We start from the raw sequence: 14,555 nt of genomic DNA, 5'->3' as shown, positions 1-14,555 counted from the left end.
TCTTACCATGTTATTTTTTCCATTACTCATCGTGTCCAAGTTCAAGGTAAACAAAAATTTAAAAAAAAAAAAAAAAAAAAAAAAAACAATTATATTAAGTACTAATACCCATGGCTGTTGAATTAGGGATTAAAAAAAAAATTGACCAAATTAGGAATCTGACTTTTTAACAGTCTAACCCTTGAACTCACTTATTTACTTTCGTGCCATTCTCACTTATTCACTTATTTACTTTTGGGTGTTATAGTGTTCAGGAAAAAGTATAGTTTGGCATTCCTCTAGATTTCCCGCTTTTTTAGTTTTGAAAAAAGAGAGAAATAAGTCAAGACTTGAGATAAATTAAAATTAATAGGCCAATAGTTTACATAAATTAATAAATAGGTCAAATTACTGTTTTCGTCCATAATTTATCTGGTTATGAACCATAACTTAATAAGTTATTACCCATAATTGTTCATAACTTGTCTGGCTATGAACTATAACTTAAAAAATTTATCCATAATTTATCTGTTTATAAACAATAACTTAACAAGTTATGGTCTATTAATTTCTATAACTAAAAATTAACCTATATACTTTCTTAAACTTTTCATATTGGCCTATTTTCTACTATTTCCCTTTTAATTTTATACAAATCTCAGCGTCAGCATGTTATGAGGATTATTGCTGTGTTCACCATGAAGCAAAAACAGAAGACACTGTCATTGTCATTTATGCAAAGACCATTCTCAAACCGTAAATTGCAAACTACAAATTCCAAATTTCTACCCTATTTCAAATGCCATCCTATAAATAATTCTGAAAAACCAATTTTCTTTAAAGTAGATCCCAGTCTGTGTCGTATAAGAAAAATACGTACGAGGCATAAGACTTTAATGTAGATTCAAAATTAGCATATGACAAATACTAGAACAAGCTTTGCTACGAAATTTGAATGAAACATTAGTTGGATGTATGAGAATATAATACAATGGTATGTGATGCAATGTCATCCGTACTGCTGTTTGATCTAACACATGTTTAGTACAAGTGAAGTTAACATGTTGGAGCAAAATGTCAAGTATATAATGTAGTCCACAAATAAAGTTAACTAAGAACATAGAAAAAACGGTGAGAAAATAAGTGCCCGTTGGGCTCATAGATTTGAATAGAAATTCAATTTTTTATGAGACAAACAATGTAGCATAAAGGTTTGAACTGTGGTTCAAACCCACAAAACAAACAGCATATAAGAAATGTGTATCCATGGAACAACTGATATCACTGCCTGGTACTCTCTACATCACCTCTCTGAAATTAGAGAATCAAAAACTTGCAGAGAAACCTAGAGATAAATCGTCATATAAACATAAAGATAGTTAATTGCATGGAAAAAACTTGCAACCTGCTATCAAATTACTTTACTTTCGTAATAGTTTAGATTATTTACAAATTATACTTTAAACGAGACAAAATCTACATCCTTTGTCCCCGACATAGTCAAAGCAACTGTTACCTGTACTTCCCATCCTTTGTCAATTTGTTCGAATAAGCAGTACTCATCACCATCACACAAGTATAGATGAACTATACCAAAACTTGTTCCATGTAAGGTTATTATACTCTTTGCACCAAAATCCTCGTCTCACAAAGCAGAGGTAGTTAAAACTTAAACATCATATACAGGTAATCTTTCCTCGATCGAAATACGGCATATTGGACACTTCTTACACTTCTCACAGCAGGTACTGCAACAACAAGGAAACTCAATAAGCATCACAGCGAAAGGGAAAAAACGGTGGCAAATTGAATGCCTGAGCTTCATAGCAGGTGCACTAAAATATAATACTAAATTGTACCTGCAAAGTACACGATGCCTACAAGGCAGCAGGACCACACTAATCTCTCTCTCAAAGCAAACCCTACACAAAACCTTTTCCTGACCAGCACAAAAGAGAGCATTTAGGAAGGATAGTTAATTTTTTACAGATGAGAATTAATTTAGGCGACAAAAGATCTCAAGCAAAGTTTAAGCCATCTTATCCAGTTTCTGTACAAAAGCAGACTGGCACTGGGCAAAAGGAAAAAGAAAATGACTGGTCAAAAACTGCTCAATTCCAAACTAAAACAGGCCCTCAAGATATTTAAGAATTTATAATTCTATATGCTTGTGTTTTGATTTTCACATGAGCACGGTATCGACCAACATACTAATGCATGTGAAGCTCGATGAATTACAAGAACTTTAAAATCTAACTCAAAAACGGAATAAACCTTTGCAGATGTTATTTTTATTGTTGTGCTGGGTTAAGTATCGATCTATACAAGCTGTGCTAGATAACATAGAGCCTTGTATTGTGCGATTTCTGTCAAACAGTAAAACCCTGATAATTTAACCACATTCCATCTCTTTTACCTACTAGTAGTTTTATATATCAAAAAGAGAAATAAATAAACACTTGCAGTCCTGCCGAAAAGATCCCAACTAACATGGTCCTACAGGCAAGCTAAAGCCTAGATTACAAAACTCCTAGTATGTTAATCATTGCTTCCACTATCACAACTACATTGTGTTAGACTCTAGACTTAATTAGTAAATTGTCATCCGTCCAGGATGTCATTCATGCGAATGTTTGTTATTATAGTTTTATATATCAAAAAGAGAAAAATAAATAAAAACTTGCAGTCCTGCCGAAAAGATCCCAACTAACATGGTCCTACAGGCAAGCTAAAGCCTAGATTACAAAACTCCTAGTATGTTAATCATTGCTTCCACTATCACAACTACATTGTGTTAGACTATAGACTTAATTAGTTAATTGTCATCCGTCCAGGATGTCATACATGCGAATGTTTGTTATTATAGTTTTATATATCAAAAAGAGAAAAATAAATAAAAACTTGCAGTCCTGCCGAAAAGATCCCAACTAACATGGTCCTACAGGCAAGCTAAAGCCTAGATTACAAAACTCCTAGTATGTTAATCATTGCTTCCACTATCACAACTACATTGTGTTAGACTATAGACTTAATTAGTTAATTGTCATCCGTCCAGGATGTCATTCATGCGAATGTTTGTTATTACTCTTCTAAGAGCCTATATCAATAATTATACAGCTCTAATGCTCCAACTTTTTCAGCAACTCCAGCTTTGTGTCTATGGAGTATGCACCAACATATCCAAGAAATGGATTCTAATAAATTAATGAAGTTCATAGTTTAGGTAAATCCTTTTAAAAGGTTTATAACTGAAATTATACCATCCAAAATTATTTGAAAACTCAGTTCTGAAAGATCCAGAATTCAAATTAAACCCTCCAAAGAGTCAAAAAAAAAAAAAAAAAAAAAACACTAAACTGGAGGAGCGTCTTGTCAGCGACTCAGGAAATCAAAGTAAATTGGTAATTACCATGTTAAACTAAGAGTCCTAGGTTTAGTTGGACTGACTGAAAATCGAATTACTCCGCAAAAGATTAAGTTTAAAACAAAACTCTCGACTATTTGACTTTGAACTAACCACGTGCCACGTGCAATTCAAAATAAAAATCAAAACAGCAATATTAAATTGAGAAACACAGCAACCAGGAGCAACAGCTTCCAACACAAGGTTGTTTAACTTGCAAATTCATAGATATATCCATGACAAGAAGAACAACTAGTAACAGATGAGAAATGATGAAAAAGAATTACATTTTGGAGTCTTTCAAACTCCTGCTGGCTGTATTTGGTGATTTCTGTCTGTTCCCCAAGAGCTGCTTGAAGTCTCCAGACCTGAGATATTAGATATTGTAGAAATACAATTGTTAACATATAAGATATTCTAGCATAACGGTTGTATAGCTTTTGAAAGCGGCCCACGCAGAATCTGAAGAAAAGAATAAACAACTAGAATCTTCAATAAGAACCAATAAACACAACATAAATGAAATAGAAAAAGTATAATCACCTCCTCAGCTAGATCCTTTTTAGGCATTTTCTTTACTATCTCAGGTGGATAACCACAGAAAGTGTTATATCTGCACGGTAGAAACCAAATATTAAAAAATTAACAAAATGCTTCTGCTAGGAACTTCTGATGATTTGCAAGATGCTGATGAGAGTGCTAGATCCTAAAAGCTAAAAAGTCACTGCTGACAGGTCTAACAACACCAACTATAAGATTAAGGTTGCGTTTGGTATGAGGGTTTAAATCAGGGTGGTTTTGATTTTAGAACCAAAACCATGATTCATGATTTGAACATGTGGTCCAAACCATGGTTCTGGAACCGGAATCAGAACTAGGGGTTTGAACCATTCAAAATCAAGAGGAGGGGGGTGGTTTTATTTTTGCGGTGGTTTTAGTTTAAAACATCACATCAGCGTCCAAAGCTTGAACCAGAACCATCCAAACTAAATAATGGCTTTCAAGAACCATTTTTTACTTTTTGCAAACAAACAAAGGTTGGAACTAGAATCATGGACTCCGGTTCTAGAACCCTCATACCAAACGCAACCTAAAGTTTTAAATTGCATATAAACCAATGAAGAAACATGCAAATTTCATATTAGTTCAACGAATCATTTACAAAAATGGAATTGATATTAAGTGTAAACTAAAAATATATATAATTCTTTTGATCAATACACAATGAACACAAATTGCTAACATCGATTAATGCATCACAACAGATAAAGCTTGCACAACATTCCAAGATGGTCTAGACTTGCTGCAAAAAGGCAACAATATTAAGTGATGAAATGATTACTTAAAAGCATTGTTTTTAATTGCATTCTTTTTTTTTTTTTTTTTTGGCATCAAGGCTTAAACCTCGGGGCCTTTTTTTAAAGGCTATGCCTCATTGCATTATCAGTTTTTGTGCTGGAAAAAAAATGCCCAAACCTGCTATAGTTTTTGACAATAGAAGTCCAAAACAACCACTATCAATTTCTAAGTAGAAACCAAAAAGAAAACCCATTTTTATGTTTCCGCTTTCCGTCCAGACTGCTCCTCTTGTTTCTGTTTTCTCTGCATCCTTCCATGCTGTTGCCTTCCATGCTTCTCCTCCTTGGGATTATATTGGTTATAAATTTTAGACTTTTCAAGTCTTGCCATTATGAGACTTATTCACGTTGGACTTTTGCCTTTTATTTAGTGCTAATATGAATTTTTATGAAGTTAAGACACCAATAATAGAAATCGTAAGAATTTAATGCTACTTTATGGTGGATAAACAAAAATGGTAAGTAAGGAACTTTAAGTCAAACACAATGACCAACTAAGTAGAATTAAAAGTTTAAAACAAGGATCACTTCAGAGGTTTATTAGATAAAAAGAACTCAAAAATTGCCCACAGGTAGGGAAAATGTGTTAGGAACCTAATATTTAGAAGTCTTTTTGAATAGTCTTAAGGAGAGTATAAATAGGGGGTGTTTAGTGGCTAGGGATGGGATAATCAGATTTGTAAAGAGTGTCTAGTGCTGTGCACTATTTTGGAGGTCGGGGGTCCTCGAAATCGCCCATCTATCTTGTAATTTTCCATTTCTAGTATTGTGAATGAAGCATAGATTTTCAGGATCCTAACAATGGTATCAGAGCATCTACGATCCATGGAGCTTTTTGAGTTAAGAGAGAAACTTAGGGCTGTTCTAAGAGCTAATCTCAAGGTTTCCGGAGGGAGTATGGGGGCTCCGGGACCAGGTGGGGAAGGTTCGGACTCAGATGGAAGACGTGCAGGCGGTGCTGCGGAGGATGGAGGCACTGCTAGCGGCGCGGCCGATGGCCAGGAAGGCCGAGTTGGGTCGCGACAGCGATCGACGAGATGGGCAGAGGCGAGATCACGCGCCTCGGGGCGAGGAGAGCCCAGATCGCGTCGACCCAGGCAGAGTGGAGGTGCCAAATCGGGCGGATCTTCGCCGGGAAGCGCCGATTCGCGAAGATCGAGGCCGCGCGAGGGAGTTCCGACGCCAGAGAGGCGTGGGTCTCATGGAGGACCGCGAGATCCGTCGTGATCTGGGGCTGGGTGGTCCGGATCTGCAGCGTGAGGGGTTGTTTGACGACTGGAGGAGGGCGGATGGAGGTCGCGACCGTCGGGAGAGGGCGGCGGAGCTTGTTCGGCGACGGGAATAGGAGTGGGAACCGGAGTTAGAGGAGGAGAGGCTTGCTCCGGGGCTGGGATGACATGGGTACCCTCGGAACAGGGAACCCATCCCTGTTTCAGTCGCGGTTGGGGCTGATTCCGGACCGATTGGGACCGGGCCTCGCGATTCCGGCGTGAAAGGGGCTGAATCCGGTTCTACGGAGACAGATCCCGGCGCAACGGAGGCTGGGCTCGACGATTTGGCTGCTGTTTGGACCGGGCCTCGCGATTCCGGCATGAAAGGGGCTGGTTCCGGTGCTATGGAGGAAGATTCCGGCGGAATTGGAGTGGGGTCCATGAATTCCGACGCCCTTAAGGCTAGGTTTTGTGATTTTGACGCCATTGGGGCTAGCTCCGGCGAGATGATGGCTAGGACGGGGAATTTCGATGCGAAATCCGGCGATTTTGGGGCTGAATCCCAAAATTATGTTCGGAAGTGGGCTGGGTTTAGTGTTTTTGGTATGGGTAGAGTCAATTTTGGGGTTGGGCCTACTAATTACAATATTAGTAGGGCCTAATTCTGGTGCAATGGCAGTCGAGCCTCAAAACTTTAACACGTTTGGGGCTGGGAATGGTACGATTGCATATGGGAATGAAGAAATTGGTGAGAGGGAGGCTGAAAAGTTGATGTCCTGGTTGGCTAAGAAGGAAACTCCCTTAGTGAGGATCGATTTGCCAATATTTTTTGTGACCATTGATGAGCTTGCGCAGAGAGTTTCAAATGAATTGATAGACTTTGTGGTTGCTTTCCAAGATACAAAGAAGATGGTGAAAAAAGTAATTGATTGGCTCCAATTTGAAGATATGACTTACGAGGACAACATCAATTTGGTTACTCAAATCAAGGAACTAACAAAGCCTTTTATTCTTAATCATTTAGATGTTATTTTTCAATTTTATTTCTTGATTTTCACCTTGAGGACAAGGTGATTCTTTGGGGCGGGGGTAATGTTAGGAACCTAATATTTAGAAGTCTTTTTGAATAGTCTTAAGAGAGTATAAATAGGGGGTTTAGTGGCTAGGGATGGGATAATCAGATTTGTAGAGAGTGTCTAGTGCTGTGCACTATTTTGGACGTCGGGGGTCCTCAAAACCGCCCATCTATCTTGTAATTTTTCATTTCTAGTATTGTGAATGAAGCATAGATTTTCAGGTCCTAACAAAATGCTTCGACCAGATTTAATGTTCAACAAATATGACTTAATGCGTAGCCTGTCACCTAATATTGGACACCACACTCCACCAAACACCAAATACTTTTTGTTGACCCGAATTGTAAATAGCATGACTTGAAACATTTTACTTTTGCATGATTATCATTACCTCTGAAAGATTACTTTCTATATAGAAACTGTTCGTATAGGAAGTTCAAGCAGTAATCTACCTTATTCTTAAAGATTTTGTATCTACAACTCATTTTCCTTACCCTTTTCTCTTAGCAAATACACAGCAAGATAGTAGAAAATATCAAATTACTTTCTCACAATAATCACAATGAACAACATATTAAACCACTTTTTTTTTTAATAAGAAACTGGTAGGAATTTTAAGAAATGCTAAACTGCATTTATGGATAGTGCAAATTTCAGAAACTACAATCAATCTGGGAAAAAAATAATAATAATAAAATAAAATAAACTACTAACCCTGAAGCACCCTCATGAAATAGTCGGGCCTGCTCTTCACGACTTCCTTCATCAATAGACCACCATCCAAGTAGCCTACATTTAAAATATAAAAAGAAGAATTAGTTCAAAGTACTTGCACTATACTTGATGCTTAACAGAATACAAAGCTAAAGATCTTCCCCGTTTCAAGGTCTTCCAATTCAAAGTACAGATGATTGGACAGTGGGGAAAAAAAACAAAAAAAAACAAAAACAAAAAACAAAACAAAACAACTGAAGATGGGATGGGGTGAGAAGGGGGAACTCTTACCTCGATCCATGGTGTAAGAACCCCAAGCAATCATGAACTCTAAAAGAAAATCTAAAATATGTTCCTGTGTTGGCTCCACTACGAAGTAAGAGAACAATTTTTTCCACCAACCTACATGCAGCAGCAAGTACACCAATACCTTGGAGTAAGAGAAGAGGAGAAAAGAGAATAGGCAGTGGGATTCTCCTTGCACTATCAGGGGTTCCCTGAAATTTGAAACCACAGCAACTCGGTTAATAGGATTCCCAAAACAGAAACAATAAAAAAAACTAAGAAAATGGCATTACCTCAAGACGCATACAGAGGAGAACTTGAAAACCAATTACAGGAATTTTCATAATATGCCCACCAATGTCTTGTAGGCCACACAATCTATCCTGATCTTGATCCTCCTCTGCAGAAACTACTAATCCACTGTTCCAGTCAAGATATCTAATAGCTGTAGAAGATGAACTGGCTTCTCTTGTATGAGAACTTCTATGAATCACTGGATTAGACCACTTTGTACAGACAAGAAAGGCAAAGCACTCCGCAATACTGTAGAAAGGAAAAATTATCAGCTTTTCATAATCCAAAGTCATAGACACAGTTTTAAACTATTTAAGCAACCCCCATTACAAAAATGAATAAACAGTACCCAAAATTTATGAACAAGTCCCACCATCCAAGAGCCCCTACATCACCTGCAACAAATTTAAAAAAAAAAAATAGATTAGCCTACCAATAGCCACGAATATAGAACATCAGATATTTAGCATAAACCATCCACAGTATACGATCAGGAATATAAAGGACCAAATAAATAATGCATAATCCTGCCTTTAGACTTTTGCACCCAAAACCTATCATCTTAGTCCCGACAAACTCCCCTACCTATACTTGAGGAGGTCAAAGACAAACGTTCAAAACAATTTAGCAACCATGTTTTTATTCTTTTATTTTATTCTAGTTCATTATTTATTATTATTTTTAATGTTGAGTAGTGCAAATCTCAGTAAGTTACTAATATGATGGATTCAAGTACCCTTCCAAAAGCACTAGGATTAAGAGAGAAGTTGAGAATTTGATAGATAACCGTTTCGATAGAAAATCCACTTCAAGACTAATCCAAAATAAATAATGCACAAAAGAAGCAAATCTTTCCAGGCATTCAGCTAAATAAAGGTACAAGTAACTGAATTGAGCTTCTTCTAAGGGCATGTTTGTTCCATATACTCAAACTCAAATCATTGATTCAACTACAGTGTTTTTTTCTCACAAAAAATTTAAATTTTAAACATTAGAATCAAGAATCATGGTTTGAGTATACCTTCCAAACGGGCCCTAATTGGCTTGAGCCATACACACCACAGTTCAAGTTAGACTAAAGACCAAAGATTAAGTTGTAACCGATGTCAAATGTGGAACTTTCTCTTATCGGAAAATTCAGGAGCCATAAGTCTCGCAATGGAGAAAAAAAATACAAGAAGAAGAAGAAGTCACAGTGAACCATTGCAGAGACCCTCTAAACATCCATGAGCCAAGAGGCTGTCAACCTACATTTTTCAATTCTGATGTTGGGTCAAACTTAGTTCGCCAGTATGAATAGAAAGCCCACTTAAGCAAGGCGCTTGAGAGCAATTTATATAAGGTTCATCAAGATATTGCTCAAATTGCTATAAAACGTCATGCCAATGTTCCATTGTTTGCACGGTTAGGGCTACATAACAAGGAAAAAGGCTACGCGAGTGTACAATCCAGGAAAACGACAATAATAGGGGTTCACATTACTCATCGGATAAGAAGTTGCATTTAATAATATTGAAAAAAATATTTGTAATCATTTCACAAGTGTAGGAGAAGAGAAGTTACCACATAGCTTTAGCAGGGTGAAGATTGTAGCAGCAACAAAGAAGACCATGGAAATTGCAACCCAAAAGTGCTACATACAATCAAAGAGGATATTAATGAAGAGTAATTAAAAAAAAAGTAATTCTATCACCTTCACTTTTTAAAAAAAAAAAAAAAAAACAAAGGAAGTAGTTCTGGTTTATACAAGTATATAGATATTAATTATACTCGGAATGAAGGCAAGCCTAAGGAAATCAGTCCAACTCTGTTCCAAAGAAAAGCTTTATCGAATCAAATCACATCCCAAATGTCATATTCTAATGAATCTTTTTCTTTTTTTTGCCCCTTCAAATAGTGAATCCTCAAACGCGCTCAAGTTGTTGTTTTTCTTCTTTTTTTCCCCCTTCAAATAATGAATCTTCAAACGTGCTCAAGTTGGTGAGTTGTAGACAGAAATGTTAAATTACCAACTGGCAACAGATGTTTTAAAACTTGCAGCAACTTACGCTACTGTTTTTAAACAAGATTGTGTGTCCTTGAAAACTATTTCAAACAAAAAAAAAAAAAAAGCTAAAGGAGAGACAAAAAGAAATACATACTAAAAACAATTAAAAGCAACTAGGATAATTTTAGGAACCCAAACATGTAGCAAAAGAGCAAAAAGAATAAATAACATGGTTCATAATTCCTCAACACCAAGTACATTGCTCTTCAGTTTCAGTCCTTCCAGATACACCAGAAATTAATTCCTGGTAATAAGTTATCGTGTTAACTTACGTACAGAATTTAAGACGACAATTTTTTCATGAGGCCTAATGTTATCATCTCACAATTGTTTCCAACTTGTTAGATAAAACTGCAGTCATGAACCAAAATAAAGAATAAAATTCAATCTCTTTTCCAATCAAACCAAGTCGACTAGCCCCACAAAGTAAACTTTATAGTAATATCGAACTTCCAGCAAGAGTAGAAAAATGCACACAATGATTAAATTCTAAATCCTAATGGACCTGACCCCAAAAAAAAAAACAATAGGTAAGGTAGAAACTACTGAGTTTTTGCTAACTAAAGAAATTTAATACAAAGCTAAAACTATAAGTATACAACAGATAGAACATATATTCTAATGGAGAAAACAATTGCTCATTGACTGGCATATACGTGTAACTCCTATTAGTAGATTCACGTCCAAATTCAAAACTTTGCATGGATTCGACAACAATACAAAAAAAGGGAGTCTGGGCACTCGTTGCTCAGGTGGAAACTAACTTAGTTAAGTATGGAAATTGGAAATATCAAATTGATCTTAAACTTAATATGACTTACTGGAAGTGTCTCCCATATAGCCTCATCGCTCATGTTTTCATCGTCACCCGGCATTAAAGCCCTACACATTCTGTAAAAGAAAATGGCAGATAAAATACCAATCATAACGTTTGCAGCAAATGATAAAGAGGGAAGGGATGGGGAAAGGTCAAAATTTGTAAGGTACTGTATGCTGCTCAAAAATGACACAACGATCTCTATTTCAAAAAATAATAATAAAAAATAGTTATAGCAAGGACTCACAGAACAGGAGTATTGACAATTATTTAATGAAGCAGGATGGTCGTGCCTAGGTGGACACCCAAACATTCGTATAAGTATCAGAAATGTAGGTGGAAACGTGAAATCTACCTTTTCAAGCATGACTAAAATTTCTAAGCAGAGCATATGTTACAATATTACTCTTTTGCTACTGAAGATGATGAAGACATATTCCATTAAGAAAAGTATACAGATCTATTTTGTTTCTGAATATAAAGGTTTCTCAAACACGTTTAAGTTGTTAGTTATGATAGAAGCAAAATTGCCTGCATGGGATGCCAACAACCAGAAGAGAAAAAGGAAAGGTGATAAAGTCAAAAAGAAAGGGAGAAAAAAACCAGGAAACAGTGGAACTTGATGCGTACTGAAAAAAATTCTGTTCATGGTTAATCATAGAGGTTAATCATCTATGATCATAATAGCTATAAAATGGAAGAATAAAATAATAAAACAATTATAAAGTTCATCATATCAAATGTTACCATTCCAAATAAAATCAATAGGAAATGGGGACAGAAAAATGGTACTTAGAGGCCAATCAGCTATCATAATGAATAACTTTTGCAAGTTACAACTATTCAGTAAATAAAAATGAAGAAAATGTTTCAGATGCAAGACTATAGTGACAAGTGCTGAAAGTAAAATCCTCTATTTAGAACCAATAAGCTAAGCACTATGATAAAGATATATGACTTAATGAATTATGAACCCAAGGAGAAAGAAATGAAAGAAAGCGTAATATACCAAATTGATTACCTGAAATTGTCAATTAGAATAATTATTTCAAATGCCAGTAAGGGGGAAAAGACAATCTTCAAATTTACAGCTGCAGAATGATGAACTGCAATTAAATAAAATGAAAAATGAATAAATAAATAATTACAACAATTAAGCCCCAATATTAGCGCACACATATAACACAAAATCCTTCTAACGAGCGACAAATGTATTTTCAATCCAGGTTGGTAAAACACAAGTGTTCACTTAGAGAATTGAAACCGTCATTAAGCTAAGCTAACAATAATTATTTTGGTGAAAATTTCAATGAGTGAACAGGAAATTAGTTATTAGGAATAATATAAAAGCTCTAAAAATGACATTGCCCATCAACAACAAAACAATGTAGAATTAGGTCATACCATTAACGCCCTCAAGATACATACAAACGAGCAATTCAAATGCAATTAGCAATGGTGTCGCAACAACAGCATGACATGGTGCCCACTGTCAAGAAAAAATAAATTGACGCTAATATTCACATCCTCAATGACAATGTAACATCATCCACAAAAGTTAAATAGACAATAATTCTTGTGAACGCTTCAAACAGGAACACAGAAAAGTACTACATGACGATTATGAGGAATTGATGGAGCGGGCAATGAGAATCTTCCGCGTGCAACAACTGCATGGAATACCCAAATTGGAAAGAAAATTATCCTGCACATGAAGGAAATGCATTCAGAAACTAATCCACTAAAGGGAACTGTAACATAAGAAAGATACATGCATCAGTGAAAAAATTGTTCTCTTGAATATAACGAATTATCAATTATGCACGAGAAGAGGGATCTACAAACGCAACGGTCAATATGAGCAGAATCAAACGTTATACACAATTTGAGGCCATAGATTCCATTAGACCTGAATGTTTACTACTATCTTAACATGCCTATTTCAACCTGAAATAAGTTTCAAACAGTTACTTATCGCTCTCCATTCCGAGTCATCCAAGTTCTCGCCAAATGAGAAGTTTATAAACTAGATTAGAAGATAACAAATCCAATTGAGACATGCAAGGAAAACAACTGAGTTCCAAATCCAATCCAGCATACATACTATTTCATAGATAGTTTCGAAAACCTATCACCGAAGAGTGGCCAGTGACTTCTAGAATTCGCTCAAAGCACTCACATTCAATAATTAACCTCTATGTGCTAGAAGCACTTAGTTCACATTTGTATTGGAATTTGCTCTTCACCACTATTTAGATTATTGTGGTACCTCCAATTAAATAAATCATAAAAATTTGCACTTCTTATTCTGTTTATTAATTATAACATAAACTTTTGAAAACATTTCTTTAGCACAAACGAAACCAATAATTAGGTACCAAAGAAATTTAAACCGCATAACCTTTTCATTACAGAATGATACTGTTTCGCCTTTAAGAACAGTCTTTAATTGCCGAATAAACAGAATTATGTCCGTAATCCCTTTAAAGACCCCATCTTCATCAATTTCCCCCATAACCGGAAAGCAAAATCCCCAAAACCAATCATTTTTCCGTTCTTATTCCATGATGTGACCTCGATACTTTCCTCGCCCACACAATAATCAACACAGAAACCAATAATTTTCCCCCAAAAAAAAAGTTTCAAAAAACAATACACAACCAAAACCGCATCAAACACAAAACGAAATCATCAATAACCTAATTCCATCCGAAATTAGAACATGCACGAAATAAATATACGGAAAATTTGAAAAAGAGAGATAACAGACCACCAAGAGTAGGAGACGACGTGATCGAGCTTGAGAACGAGCAAAACCGTGAAGGAGAAGAGAAGGCTGTGCGCGGCCAGGGCCTGTACGGAGTTCAACACTCGCCGCCAGTTCATCCTCAAATCCCGACGAAAAAAGAGTTTTTTCTATATCTATATATGTAAATATAAATATATATCTATATATGTACCTATATATGTATCTATATTCCTAATTTTCTCTCGATTCTGGTTTTGTGCACTCTAGGATTTTGGAAAATTCGGTCTGAGTCTGGGAAAAATAGTGGGTTTTTCTTTTCAGTGGGCGCCATTGAAAGGGTAAAGAAGAAGAAGAATATTAGAGACACTTTTCACTTTCTCTCTCTTCGATGAATAAAAACGAAACAAAAAGCATTTACTCTCTTTCTCTCTCTAAAGAATTTGTTTATCCTTTTTTCTCTCTCTTCCTTTCCAAAACTTCACGTCGACGGCAAACGCAAACTGACGCTCGCCTAAAGTATGTGGTCGTACAGTACTTCTCGTTTTCTGGGCGCCCACGAAGATATTGAGTATGTTTAGTAATTTTTAGAATTTAAAATAGGATATTTGATACGAGAATATTA

General features: G+C 36.0%; 1 protein-coding gene across 3 annotated transcripts; it reads right to left on the bottom strand.

Moving 5' to 3' along the window:
* Positions 1-1,110: 1,110 nt before the first annotated feature.
* On the bottom strand, positions 1,111-14,301 carry LOC21405123. 3 transcript variants are annotated; one of them, XR_002903489.1, is made up of 15 exons: positions 13,955-14,300; positions 12,799-12,889; positions 12,589-12,673; positions 12,206-12,290; positions 11,189-11,258; positions 9,884-9,953; positions 8,670-8,715; positions 8,320-8,569; positions 8,033-8,238; positions 7,742-7,816; positions 3,926-3,995; positions 3,670-3,750; positions 1,839-1,918; positions 1,496-1,727; positions 1,111-1,324 (listed from the first exon to the last, which is right to left on the bottom strand). XR_002903489.1 is itself a non-coding variant. In XM_024175003.1 (14 exons), exons 1-14 carry the CDS (start codon positions 14,068-14,070, stop codon positions 1,649-1,651), a joined length of 1,389 nt encoding a protein of 462 aa, XP_024030771.1. In that variant the 5' UTR covers positions 14,071-14,301; the 3' UTR covers positions 1,111-1,648. The 3 variants fall into 3 exon arrangements, 2 of the variants coding, with proteins under 2 accessions (XP_024030771.1, XP_024030770.1); XM_024175003.1 differs by having other exon boundaries at positions 1,111-1,727; positions 12,206-12,275; positions 13,955-14,301; XM_024175002.1 differs by having other exon boundaries at positions 1,111-1,727.
* Positions 14,302-14,555: the final 254 nt, after the last annotated feature.

Source organism: Morus notabilis, unplaced genomic scaffold (assembly GCF_000414095.1).
Source record: "Morus notabilis unplaced genomic scaffold, ASM41409v2 Scaffold16, whole genome shotgun sequence".
In the NCBI taxonomy this organism is placed as follows: domain Eukaryota; kingdom Viridiplantae; phylum Streptophyta; class Magnoliopsida; order Rosales; family Moraceae; genus Morus; species Morus notabilis.
This window is presented reverse-complemented; position numbering and strand designations above follow the sequence as displayed.